This window comes from Prionailurus bengalensis, chromosome D3 (genome assembly GCF_016509475.1).
Source record: "Prionailurus bengalensis isolate Pbe53 chromosome D3, Fcat_Pben_1.1_paternal_pri, whole genome shotgun sequence".
Taxonomy (NCBI): domain Eukaryota; kingdom Metazoa; phylum Chordata; class Mammalia; order Carnivora; family Felidae; genus Prionailurus; species Prionailurus bengalensis.
The window spans coordinates 7,898,164-7,911,929 of NC_057356.1; the positions used below are offsets into that span (position 1 = coordinate 7,898,164).

The 13,766-nt window shown below is 52.6% G+C and overlaps 1 protein-coding gene across 5 annotated transcripts in view; it reads left to right on the forward strand.

Annotated features, from left to right (window-relative positions):
• The window catches only part of KDM2B (lysine demethylase 2B), a 125,376-nt gene that overhangs the window by 106,651 nt on the left and 4,959 nt on the right, over positions 1–13,766 (forward strand). For 4 of the 5 annotated variants that reach the window (XM_043557525.1, XM_043557527.1, XM_043557528.1 and 1 more), the window contains 9 exons: positions 4,842–4,985; positions 6,394–6,480; positions 6,644–6,913; positions 7,118–7,231; positions 7,894–7,932; positions 8,045–8,724; positions 9,431–9,594; positions 9,680–9,841; positions 10,515–10,733. In XM_043557525.1, coding sequence (XP_043413460.1) covers positions 4,842–4,985; positions 6,394–6,480; positions 6,644–6,913; positions 7,118–7,231; positions 7,894–7,932; positions 8,045–8,724; positions 9,431–9,594; positions 9,680–9,841; positions 10,515–10,733 — 1,879 coding nt within the window. The remainder of the gene's footprint in view (positions 1–4,841; positions 4,986–6,393; positions 6,481–6,643; positions 6,914–7,117; positions 7,232–7,893; positions 7,933–8,044; positions 8,725–9,430; positions 9,595–9,679; positions 9,842–10,514; positions 10,734–13,766) is intronic. The other variant, XM_043557526.1, reaches the window with a different exon arrangement.

The window sequence follows — 13,766 nt, forward strand, 5'->3', positions numbered from 1 at the left end:
GCTGCTGCAGAGCCTGGCCGGCCCCTCCACACTGCCTCACCCGCCCCAGCCTTGCTCCAGGACGGGCCAATGGCACAGACCCTGGCAAAACATGGTCTGGGGGTCTGTCCCTGGATCCCTACAGCACACACCCCACCTTCTGCAGGGTGCTGCTCCCAGGTCCTCGGGGTCCTCCCTGTGGGAACGGTGATCTCTCTGCTCCCGTGGGAAAGCAGGCTCAGCAGGAGGGACAGGATTCCTGGGAGAGCTGCTCTGAAGGCCCAGCCTGGCATTGGGTGCACCTTTCTCTCCGGCTGCTGCTGCCCCTCTGAGCCCAGGGACTCCTTCCCCTTCTCTCTCCACACATCCTGCGTTTTTGTTTTTGTTTTAGTTTAGTGTTTTGTTTTTATTTTTTGTTTTCTTTCTTATGGTCAAAAACACAGAACAGAATTTACCATCTTAACCGTTTTTAAGTGTCCAGTATAGTCATAATACCTACATACTCGTTGTGCAAGCTGATCTCTAGAACCTTTTCATCTTGCCAAATGGAAACCCTATATCCATCCAACAACTCCATTTCCCCTCCCCCAGCCCCTGGCAACCATCTTTCTACTGTCTAAGTGTGCCTGCTTTAGATCCCTCATATAAATGGTATTTCTCCTTCGGCGACTGGCTCATTTCACTGAACATCATGTTCTCAAGGTTCATCTACGTAGTGGCATGGGTCAGGATCTTTCTTTCTTTCTTTTCCTTCTTTTCTTTCTTTTCTTTCTTTTCTTTCTTTCATAAATTCTGTGCCCAACGTGAGGCTTGAACTCACAACCCCGAGATCAAGAATTGCATGCTGTACCAACTGAGCCAGACAGGCACCCCAGGATTTCCTTCTTTTTAAAGACTGAATAGTATTCCATCATTTGTATGTGCTGTGTTTTCTTTATCTGTTCCTCTGTTGATGGACATTTAAGTTGCTTCTGCATCTCTTGGCTCTTGGGTACCGTGGGGGCATCCAGTACCTCTCTGAGATCCTGTTTTGAATTCCCTTGGGTATATACCTGGAAGTAGGATTGCTGGATCATACGGTAGCTCTACTTTTATTGGTTTCAGGGACCGCCATACTGTTTTCCGTAGAGGCTGCTCCATTGTACATTCCCACCAATGGTGTACAAGGGTTCCATGTTCTCCATATCCTCGCCAGCACTTGAGATTTACTGTTGTTTTGATAAGCAGTTGCCTGGATGGAAGTGAGGTGGTACTTCGTGGTGGTTTTGATCTGCATTTCCCTGATGATTGGTGACGTTGAGCATCTTTTCATATTTTGTTGGCCGTAGCTTCTTTGGAGAAATGTTTGTTTAAGTCCTTTGGCCATTTTTAAATTGGATTGTCTGTGTTTTTGTTGTTGAATTGGAGTTCTTCATGTGCCCTAGATACTAACTCATCATCACATACATTTGTGGGTTGCCTTTTCACTCTGTTGGTTGTTTTTCCTTTTGCTGTGCAGTTTTTGTTGGGTTACTTGTGTTTTTAATTGTTACCTCTACCCAGGTCATTTCCGTGGATTTCAGGAATGTTGGGAGTCCCCTTGAAATTAAATACAGGTTTTTGTCTGTGTCCTACCTCTAGGTATATTTTTCTGGAGTGAGGGTCCATGTGACCCATCACATGCTGTCAGGATTTACGATTTTGAGAATAGTGTCCCCTAAACACGGCATGTTGGCGGTGATCCAGCACTGTCTCTTCCTCTTCAGCCCTCCCCTGTCCCTGCCCTGTGTCCCAGGGCCAGTTATGGGACCTGTCTCTGATGTTACCTATGCTTTGCAGCCATGGTGCCTGCCACTGTGAGTGTTGGTTGAAGGAAACCTCAATTTTGTGTGTGTCTCTCCAACCTGATGTGGCTTTCGGAACTAATAGCAAGTGTCGTCTTGGCCTGACCATTAGGGTCCTCTTTACTCTTCTTCCAACTTTTCCACATTGCTGGGGCTCTTCCTGCCATGGTTTACCCGCCTCTGACACATGCAGGCCACCTCTCCTCCCTTTCCAGGCTCTTCTTTCTTGATGTGCTGCTGTCTCTCTCCTCCCTGTGAGGCTCCATCCCTTCGCACCGTCCAGCACCATCTCCCTGCTGGCTCGGGCCTGGGTTCCCCTTGTCAGTCTCTGCGGTAGCTTTGCCTGTGGTTCTGCCTGCCAGTTTCAGACTCAGTCCCCTACCCTCGCCCATCCCATCACAGACCGTCTTCTGGCCACCAGGTGCTCCTCACCCGGCACCCCAGCTTTGGGCTCTCCGCACTCCCCTGTCCCCGGTGGCCTGGCCTGCTCCCAGTGGCTGAGCACGTCTGGCTCTTGCTTCTCTGTCCTCTTTCGCGTGAGTTGGTGGTCCCTTTTCCTTTTCCTGCTCCTCACTTCTCTGCGCCTGCAGGAGCCCACATTCTCTGTCCTGGGAGTCTTCCGGAAATCAGCCTCTTGCTGCTCCCATAGCACTTGCACATGACTTTCCCATGTCTTCCTAGGATTTCAGCATGTTCTGTCTTCATCTTCCCAAACAGCTCGGGAGAGCAGCTGCCTTCCTCATCACTGTTCCCCTTTTGGTTGCTTGCTTCAGGCTTCAGCAGATGTTTATTAAGTATTTGTTGAACAAATGATGGCTCTTTTGCCTTCAGTGTTCTATTTATTTGAACTCAAATGTTTGTGCCATTTTATAGACTTTTCACTTAGTAGTGGAGCCTATATCGCCTTTTTGAAGCTCTGTTAATTCAGTGTGATAAAAATTGACTGTGTGCTTCGTCTGGATCCCAGGTACAGGGAGGGTGGGTGTGTAAAGGGGGGAGAGTATAAGTGACTCGATTCTGCCTGCAAAGGGTTTATGGTTTAGCACATCAGTTCTCAAACGTTGTGGTTTTGGGAATTCTGTACCCTCTTAAAAATTATGAGCCCCCCCCCCCCCCCCCCACCGCAAAAGCTTTATTTATGTGGGTTATTTATTATTATTCAAAATTAAAATGGAGAAGTTTTAAAAATACTTGGAATTCATTTAAAAAGAACAAACTTGGGGCACCTGGCTGGCTCAGTTGGAAGAGTGTGCTACTCTCGATCCCATGGTCATGAGTTTGAGCCCCATGTTGAGTGTAGAGATTACTTAAATAAATAAAACTTTAAATAAAAAATAAAAAGAACAAACCCACTACATGTTAACATAAATGACATTTTTATGAGAACTAGCTCCGTTTTCCAAAACAAAAGTGATTAATAGGAAGGATGGCGTTGTTTTATGTTTGTGTAAATCTTTTCTTTTATGTTTGGTTCATTAGACAAGATTTGCATTTTCATATATATGTCTGTCTTCATTCTGTCGCAGTACATTGTTTTAGAGCAACTATGTGAGGAAAATGTGGCCTGGTACAGATCCCTAGTTGGAAAGGGGAGGAGTAGTTTAGCAGTGTCCCAGTAGGGGTGGAAATCTCTGGTACTCCACCAGAACGCAACAGGTGGCAGTTTCTTAAAGGTTAGTTGCATTGTGGAATCTGAAACTGTATCAATGAACTTGTCATGCTGTTACATTAAAATTCATTAGTCTTTCCTTGCCCCCCCGAAAAGCTCATTTGCTCATGCATGATGTTACAACATCACACGTGGGGTCATTTGGAAAAACTGGCTCATTGAGTTATACAGATTTTCCAAATAGGGGCAAACAGTGTTATACTATGTAAAAAAAAAAACAAAAAACAACAACAACAACAAAAAACCCCACACATTTGTTGACACGCCGCCAGTCTCCTCTGAAGAGTCTTTAAGTGTGATTAGGAAGCTTCCCAGTTCATGGTGGCTAGTGTAGGTTTTCCAAAATTCTAATTTTTGTTTTTAAAGTTTGAATTTTATCATCTGCAACGGATGCTGTAAGTTTGTTTTTCTGGACGTGACCGGCTCATTTCATCTTTGAGAAACTTGCCAATACTTTTTTTTTTTTTTTTAAATTCAGTTGCTCTGTCAAGTAGAATGATGTTCTATGCAGAAAATGACCAAGTCAGGTCACAACTTAGTCACGAGTGCTTTTCCTTTAGATAACCATCGTCCTTTGGTATGCAGCAGGGGCACCTGATGCACACTTCCTATTTTGTCGTACAGAATATTAAAAGGTTATGTTTTCAAGGGTCAAAGATTTCATAAAATTAGTAATTTTTTACTGCTTCATCAAAGACCTTCTTCAGTGAAGCCGGTGGTCTTTGTAATAAGCGTGTGGCAGGGACAAACTCAGTACTGCCCCGACGAGGACCGGCAATGTCCCTTACCAGTGCAAATGTCAGCATAGTTGAAAAAGGCAGATAGCATCTTAGTGTTACCCTGAAGATAGTTTTGACCCTGCGGACCTCCCTGTAAACGTTGTGGGGACCCTGGAGTCCTTGGACGTGCTTTGATGGCCGCCGGTGGTGCACAGCCTCAGTCCCCCACAGGCTTGGGCTCAGTTCACACCCCACCTCCTCCTTCGGGTCTTGACTCGCATGGGACGCTCTGTCCCTGACCTCCATGTTCCGAATGAGCCCCTTCCACCCCTCACCTGGCCCTCCTTGCTGTATGTTTCTCCATGTCCCTTGTCACAGCATATGCTGTTGGTTTTCATTTGTCTGCCCCCCTCCATGAAAACGTAAGCTCAGGATGGCAGAGATATTTATTTGTCTTGTCCAGTGCCATTCCCAGCATTTAGTATCTGGCACAAAGAGATAGTAGCCTGATGAGTATTTGAACGAACGAACGAATCAATGAATGAATGACAGGCAGTGGCTGAGCCAGTTCTCTGCTGCCTCCTGGCCTTGGACCTGCTCCCCACGGTTCTGGCCCCTGCTGACTTCGCTGTGCTCTCTCCGGCTCTTCAGCCAGTGCTGCCCCACACCGCCGTGTGCCTGGTGTGTGGCGAGGCAGGGAAAGAAGACACAGTGGAAGAGGAAGAAGGAAAGTTTAACCTCATGCTAATGGAGTGCTCTATCTGCAACGAAATCATCCACCCCGGATGCCTTAAGGTGAGCGGTCCCGGGGGGGTCTGGCTGTGCTGCTCGGCACCCCCATTGAGCACCTCTGGTGGTGCTGATGCTGGGGGACAGTGAGCTTCCTTCCCCAGAGGACCTCTGAGTCTGGGGGGGGGGGGGTGGGTTCTGAGTGTCAGATAACAAGCCGAGGGCAAGAAGGGTCTGCAGTAGCTCAGACCTCCCACCTGTGGCTTCGAGGGAATGAATACATACCCCCCCACACCCCCCACCCTCCAATAAGACAAAACCAGAGAGAGTTCCCAGAGTCTTGCACTGAGACCAGAGGGAGAGACTGGGTGGTTGTGCTGCTCACTGGAATCCTGGCTCCGGGCTTCTGGGAGAACGAAGCCTGGGCCTGGGAGGGCGGACCCTGTGACGACAGGTGGTTGCACCAGTGTCCCTTTGTGCCGAGAACCTGCTCCCTTGGTGTGCCCAGGGCAGGGCTGCCTTCTTGTGGGGACCACTGTGCTGTGCCTGCCTGTCTTAGGCAACAGGTTCTACCTCTGCAAGGAGGAGACTGCTCTGGGCTTGTCCCCAGAAAATGTCGTCAGCCCTCTCAGCCCAGGTGTCAGCCTCAGTGTATCTGTGTGTGTGTGTTTTTTAATGTTTATTTATTTTGAGAAAGAGAGAATGTGAGCAAGGCGGGAGGGGAGAGAGAGAGGGAGAATCCCAAGCAAGCTTCCCGCTCCGCACAGAGCTGGACGTGGGGCTCAATCTCACAACCAGGAGATCATGACCTGAGCCGAAATTAAAAGTCGGACACTTAACTGACTGAGCCGCTTAGGTGCCCCTATGTGTGTGTTTTAGAAAGATTGAGGTGGGCTTGCCCCGAATACTACCTCAGCTCTGAAATGTCTCTTTTCTTCAGTGGCAGTAGTGGGGGCTTGTTGCAAGGCTCATCCTCCTGCACACACCTCACAGTCTGAAGGGGCACTGTGATTGTTCCCTGGCTTTGGAAGTCAGACTTGATGTTTTAGTTGCCTGGTTACTTCTGTCTCCCAGATCAGAAGCTCCTCAAGGGCAGGGACAGCACCTCTGTGTTGCTCACACCTAGCACCCAGTGCTACTAAATGACTGAACAGGCCCTGGGCCCATTGCTTTCCCTAGGTTATCTTACTGAATTGTTGCAGAACAGTGGTGAGACAGGTACATTCCATTCCATGATGGAGGGCACTGGCCCACAGAGATGGAGTGATTTGCCCGGGATCACTGAGCTAGTAAGAGGCAAAGTTAGGATTTGACCCCTGGCCTGGATCCAGAGCCACCTGTCTTAACCACCTTTGTTTTGTCTTGGTCAAGGATGGGATAGAAGTGACATCTGGGAGGGGGCTGTTGGTGTTCCTGGCAGGTGTGGCATCTTCTGCCCCCTCCCTGCTTGCTGACTGGCGTGTGCCCTTCGCAGATTAAGGAGTCAGAGGGCGTGGTCAACGATGAGCTTCCAAACTGCTGGGAGTGTCCAAAGTGTAACCACGCCGGCAAGACCGGGAAAGTGAGTGCCGGGCTCCAAGTCCCAGGGGTCAGCCCGGGAGGGGCAGACCTTGGCCTTGTCAGATACTGCCTGTCGGTGCGCTGTGGGCCAGCGGGGTGCCGCGGGTTCCTGGAGGGGGGCAAGTCCAAAGATATACAGTTTGTTTGTTCCTTCTCTCTTTTTGGCCTACAAGCAAAAGCGTGGCCCTGGCTTTAAGTATGCTTCCAACCTGCCCGGCTCCCTGCTCAAGGAGCAGAAGATGAACCGGGACAACAAGGAAGGGCAGGAGCCTGCCAAGCGGAGGAGTGAGTGCGAGGAGGCGCCTCGGCGCAGGTCAGATGAGCACCCCAAGAAGGTGCCCCCGGATGGCATCCTGCGCCGAAAGTCAGACGACGTGCACCTGAGGAGGAAGCGGAAATACGAGAAGCCCCAAGAGCTGAGTGGACGCAAGCGAGTACGGAGCGGGAGGAGCGGGCAGCGAGGGGTGGCCTGGCCGGTCCCGGGTGCAGGGCGCACAGGCGGGGGCGGGGACGGGCAGCGGGGAGAACTCGGGGTCCTGGCCTCTGGCTGCCCTGAGCAGGTCACATAAGTCCCGAGAGCCCGGCCCAAAAGAAAGGAGGGGAAAACCAGCGAGTCACTCCTCTTCCCACCCCTTTAGGCCTCGACGCTTCAAACGTCCCCCGGTTCCTCCTCTCACCTCTCGCCGAGGCCCCCTCTAGGCAGCAGCCTCAACCCCTGGTGGAGATCCAGTCTCACTTACTTCCAGCAGCAGGTGCTCCCACGTCGCCCCGCCCTCCTGAGGCCCTGGGGACTTGCGAGCCCCGGGCCGCCCCCGCCCCCCCCCTCCCCGCCCCTGCGGTCTTCCAGCCCATTGCCGCAGCCGCTCCGAGGCATCTGTGCGCCGCAGCTTCCCGGGCCCCAGTCCCGGATCACTGGCTGGTGGTTCTGGCGTGGGGCCTGAGAAGCTGAAGCTGCCGCGGGGAAGCCCTGTGGATCTGGAAACCTCGGAGGATCCTGGCAGCCCCGCTTCGCCCAGCGGCTCTTCCCGCTTCGGCCACGAGGTGGCGCCTGGTTGTCGTTTCCCAACTCCAGCCATTAAGGCTCCACTGGGAACCCTGCAGGCCCCGCCTCCAGGACCGGCTCCCAGAGCCAAGTCCAACCTCAGTGGGCGAGTGCACACCTCAGGGTCTGGCCGAGGGTGGGAGGTCAGTTGGGTGGGAACAGTTGGACCACACTTCTCCCCTTCCAACGTCTAAAAGCAGCAGGCAGGGACCACCGTGTTTCAGCCTCAGTGGAGGAGATGGGATTTGTGGGAAAGGTGGCCCTCCAGCCCCTACTCCAGAGACTGTGGACTTGTGGTGGGGCAGAGTGTAGAGGGGACCGAATCCCACGAACCCTGGGAGCAAGCTCTGCATGCTTTCTTTCCTGTGACAGCTAAAACCTGGCAAAGAAGATAAGCTTTTCAGGAAAAAGGTACCGTCTCCCCCCCACGCCTGCTCCTGGGTCATTGGGTCCCTGTGGGAGGGTGGGGAGGCAGCCCCGAGCCGAGGGGCTGAGCTGCCCTCGCTCCCCCCTCCTCCCTCAGCGGCGGTCCTGGAAGAACGCCGAGGACCGGATGGCCCTTGCCAACAAGCCTCTCCGGCGCTTCAAGCAGGAGCCAGAGGATGACCTGCCCGAGGCGCCCCCCACCGCCCGGGAAAGCGACCACTCCCGTTCAAGCTCCCCTACCGCTGGGCCCAGCACCGAGGGGGCAGAGGGCCCTGAGGAGAAGAAGAAGGTGAAGATGCGCCGGAAAAGGCGGCTTCCCACCAAGGAGCTGAGCAAGGAGCTGAGCAAGGAGCTGAACCAAGAGATCCAGAAGACCGAGAACAGCCTGGCCAACGAGAACCACCAGCCCATCAAGTCAGAGCCCGAGAGCGAGAGCGAGGAGCCCAAGCGGCCCCTGGGCCTCTGCGAGCGCCCCCACCGTTTCAGCAAGGGGCTCACCGGCCCCCCCCGGGAGTTGCGGCACCAGCTGGGGCCCGGCCTGCGGAGCCCACCCCGTGTCATCTCCCGGCCCCCTCCCTCCGTGTCCCCGCCCAAGTGCATCCAGATGGAGCGACATGTGATCCGGCCGCCCCCCATCAGCCCCCCGCCTGACTCACTGCCCCTGGACGATGGGGCGGCCCACGTCATGCACAGGGAGGTGTGGATGGCCGTCTTCAGCTACCTCAGCCACCAAGACTTGTGTGTCTGCATGCGGGTCTGCAGGACCTGGAACCGCTGGTGAGGGGCCGAGCTTGGACGGGGAGGCGGCCAGGGACCAGCGCCGTGTTGGGCTCCAGGCTAAGGCTTAGACTAGACCAGGAATGGCACATGCGTGGTATGTGTCTCCACAAGTCGCTCATGGTCGTCTTTCCTTCCTTCTAAGCTCAGTCCAGCTTAATTATTCTTCTCAAAGAGTTCCAGGTGGCTACAGCAATCTGGTCACGCTGGTCTTACCAAAAGAGGTGAACCCTATTTGATTGCTTGATTCGGCCCTTGGAAGATGAACTGGGGACCAGGTGGAGTCCTTGTCCTTAAAGAGGTAGTCCAGGTTAAAAGCAAGTGTTCCAGTTACTGATCTTAATTTCAGCTTCGATGTTTCCTAGCTCTCTGGCCTTTGCCAGGTGACTTACCTTTATCTGTAAAAGGGCATGATACGGTGTCTGCCTGGAGCGTTCTTGTGAGAAGTGGTGTGTAGGGGGTGTGGTAGAGGCCCCAGTAAATACTTAATGAAGAGCAGGTACTGGCACCTTCCATGGGGGCCTGGGGCCATCAGAGGAAAGGTGCCCAGGTGTGGGCAGGACAGGAGTGAAACAGAGAAGGATCCAGAGGGCGGAGTTAAGGAGCTCCCCGTCCTCCGAACGTGGCAGTGGGGTGAGCTGCCACGGCAATGCAGGGGGCCAGCTTCAAGTCTGATGACACCCCCTCTGCTGGACCTGGCCCCCAGGTGCTGCGATAAGCGGTTATGGACCCGCATCGATCTGAACCACTGCAAGTCCATCACACCCCTGATGCTGAGTGGCATCATCCGGCGGCAGCCTGTCTCCCTGGACCTCAGCTGGACCAATATCTCCAAGAAACAGCTGAGCTGGCTCATCAACCGGTTGCCTGGTGAGCACTGGGCCAGGGACCCTGGAGGTGCAGTGGTGGGGGCTGGGTGCATCGCCTGACCTGCCAGCCCTCCCCTGTCCCCCAGGGCTCCGAGACTTGGTGCTGTCGGGCTGCTCGTGGATCGCCGTCTCAGCTCTCTGTAGTTCCAGCTGTCCTTTGCTCCGGACCCTGGATGTCCAGTGGGTGGAAGGACTAAAGGATGCCCAGATGCGGGATCTCCTGTCCCCGCCCACAGATAACAGGCCAGGTGAGTGGCCGGGCCCAAGGGGGTCGACGCAGAGGCAGTCTGACCAGGCTCTGCCGTTGGATCTGGTTTTCACTACAGGCCCCACCCGGTGCACGGGTTCTCAAGCCTTCTCTGGTCCCAGCCCTTTCCGGAGGATGCTGTTATGTTCTCACTCAGCTTCAGGCAGAGAAGGGACCACTGAGAGCAGAGGCTTCTTTGCGCACCCAGGACTTCACTGTGGGGGCTTTGCATGCGTCTGACTACTTCTCTGTTAATTTGTCCTTCGTTGGCTTCAAGCTTCCGTGAGCACGGGGGTCAGTGTAGTTGGAGATGAGCTCACAAGATGGAACCTTCCTGGCTTGGGTTGTGAGGGTCATTGCTCCCTGCCTGTAGCTCAAATGAGGAAACCCTGGTGATCAGAGATGCTGTGCAGTCTCTGCTCTAGTTGGCTGAGGACTGCTGGGTAGAATGTGGGCTGTGTTTCTAGACGTTCTGATTTTTCAGGAATCCAGAAGTGGGAGAGTTGATGTGGAACCCTTATATTTTTAAACGTGGGAACCAGTTTGGGGAAACAATGGCTAAGTGAAACTGAAGTGTGACATGTGGCCAGTAGGCCCTCTAGAGTGTTAGGTCGTTGTGACCACATCTCCCCGGTCAGGCTGACATGCTGCCTCTCTCCTTCCTGCCCCCTCAGGTCAGATGGACAATCGGAGCAAGCTCCGGAACATTGTGGAACTGCGTTTAGCAGGCCTGGACATCACAGATGCCTCCCTGCGGCTCATCATACGCCACATGCCCCTGCTGTCCAAGCTCCACCTCAGTTACTGTAACCACGTTACCGACCAGTCCATCAACCTGCTCACCGCTGTGGGCACCACCACCCGAGACTCCTTAACCGAAATCAACCTATCAGGTCAGTCAGAGGCACCCAGCAGGCTCTGCCTGGGACCCTGGGGGACAGGCTGGAAATTTCACCTTTGTGGGGAAATCCGCTGTGTGCCTGCTGTTACAGGGTCACAGGGTCAGGGCTGGGACGTACCTGAAAACAAGACAGACAGCCTGGGCTGGTGGAGAAACCTTGAGCACAGGAGTTATCACTGGATTGGTAATGATTGCTGCCAAAAGATTAGTGCTGGTGGCAGCGAGAGCACGCGCCACTGGTTCCTGACCCACAATACGGGCTGGAGGAACTGCTCCCCGGTGGTGCACACAAGCCGGCTCCCGCAGCGGAGAGGAGAGCAGGGGAGCCGCGGGCTGTGAGGCCAGGCAGGCTTTGATCCCTGAGGTAGCTCAGAGTCTGCTGGGGTTATGTGTCCTCGCTTATGTGACCCTGCTAGCAAGGGGCCCGTCGGAGAGAAGGAAGCCTACAGCTAGTGTCGCTGCGGTCCTGTGTCTGCAGAGCCCGCGCTCCCTCTACTCGCCCGTGGGGCCGGGGTCGGGTTTTAAGGCCCTGGGGGTGACTGACGGTAATGGGTCAGGCTGTGGATATAAGATTTACACAAACCCTCAAAAAATGCTTTTTTCTCCAGAAATTAGCAACTAATAAAGGCCACCTTCACCTCACGCTTAGTAGCTCAACAGCTTCCTCTCAGCTGTGCCACATTTGAGGAGGAATGGGGAAGTTGGTGGTACGAGAGAATTCTGTACCGAGGAAGCCATCCCTGCTCCTCCTCGGGGAGTCGCGGCAAGGGCCGTCCCGCCCCCGTGCTGGCAGAGAGGAGAGAGCCAGGCAGGGCTGGCCATCCCGACCCCAGGCTCCACTCGAGGTCTTACACGGATGCCGGGGCTGTCCTGCGGACGAGGGCCTGGGTGCGCCTTGGTGTTACAGCGACTCTGTTTACTGTCGGTCGCCCTGCGTGTGGAGCGGAGATTCCCCTGCAGTGTCGTCGCGTGCAAACGCGCTTCTGTGTTTTTCCACGAAGCTCACCCCTTGGCCTCAGTACATAGAGGTGTCTCGAGTTCCTGTTCAGAGCCATGCCGGACGGGAAGGCAAACCTTGAGACCCAGTCTCTTTTAGGTTCATTGCTTTTTAAAAAGTTTTCCCTTGCCATCAGGATAACTAGTTAATGGTAAAAAGTCTGGCACAACAAAGAGGACAGTTGACCTGTTTCAGGACCTATGAACGTGAAGCATATGGTCTAGAGACAAAGTCAAGTCACAGTTGTCTAGCTTTCATTATTAGGCTGCGTGTTCCTCTAGATTACTTATTTGGGTGCTCACCACCACCCCCCCCCCCCCCGCCCCCGCCCGGCCAGGCAACCACCTTAAATTCTTTCTCCCAGTGTCTGTCTCTGTACTTGCACACCTTGATTTTTTTTTTTTCCACTCAGGCATTCTGTACTTACTGGCTTGCTGTGTAGAACACAGGATTGCTGCTCTTACATCGTCTCTCCCCTGATCTTTCCGATTCGTGGTTAAGTCTCTTTCTGTGGCCACATAAGTATCGTCCACTGTTGAACTAAATAGTGCATTATGAGTACATTTCCCTTGTATAAATTTTCTTTTTCCTAGAGTTAATAATTGCATCTTTTTTTGTTTGCTTAGTCTCTAAGCAGACCCTACAACAGACCTGAATACCGTTCTTCCCTCACACACAAACTCCTCTCTGTGGCCCCAGCCAGTTGTGGGTTTTTTGGTTTTTGTTTTTTAATGTCTATTTTTGAGAGAGCGTGCGGGCAGGGGAGGGGTAGGGAGAGAAAGGTAGAGGACCCAAAGCAGGCTCTGTGCTGACTCGTGGGGCTCGAACTCAGGAAACTCGAGATCATGACCGGAGCCAAAGTCACTTAACTGGCTGAGCCCCCCCAGGCACCCTGGGCCCTGACCAGTGTTTGGCGGGAGCCCTTTCTCCTGGACTCCCTTCCTGTCTGTTTTCTCCTCCTAGACTTCTACCTGCTGCCAGCCTAGAAATTTTCTTGGTCTCTCTTGTGTAGGGTCCCTGTTTTCCTTGACCCCATGTTTCTTCTTGTTGTCTCTCTGATTTTGCGGAGGACATCTAGACTTGGTATGTCCGAAAATGGTTTTATTATCCCTCACATTGAACTGATAGCTGGATCTGGCAACTGTGATGTTTCAGAAAGTGGGCGCTTCCTTCTCTGCATTCAGAGTCCAAATCCAAAACCATTTGATTCTTCTTCCTTCAGTGGATATTTTCTCTAATCAAAAGTTTTAGTTTGTTTCTAGTTTTCTGTAATTGTTGAGTCTTGCTTTGAATCTGGTTTCATCCACCACACTCATGAGCCCTTTCGATTTTTCAACCTAGAAACAAATGTCCTTCAGTTCTAGGAAACTTCATTGAATTATTTCTCAATTTCCTTTTCTTCTGTTTTCCACCTGTAGGTCTTCTCATTTTTCTGAGAGTTTCTACTTTATCACACAATTCTTATACCGAGTTTTTTACTGTTGTTTATGTAGGTCAAACACAGTGAAAACATGGGCAGTTTCATATGGTTCAACTGATAATTTTAAAAAGTTTTTTTAATGTGTATTTTTTAGAGACCGCACACAAGCAGCGGTGGGGCAGAGAGGGAGACACAGAATCTAAAGCAGGTTCCAGGCTCCGAGCTGTCAGCACAGAGCCTTATGCAGGGCTCGAACTCAAGAACTGCGAGATCATGACCTGAGCTGAAGTCAGATACTTAACTGACTGAGCCACCCCTCAACTGATATTTTTTAATATTACAGCTGTATCTTACTCTCTGAACTCCCCCCCACCCCACCACCACCATCCTACTATCCTCTCCCCTTTCTGTTATCTGAGCTTTTTTTTTTTTTTTTTAAAGACTTTATTTTTAAGTACTCTCTACACCCAACGCGGGGGTCAAACTCACAACCCCCACCTACTAGGCCAGCCAGGTGCTCCCCTTCTCTGAACCTCGGTAGAGTAGCCTGAGGATATTGACAGCTTTATTTTCTTCTCCAGGCTTACATGGTTTCCTTCAAACATAGT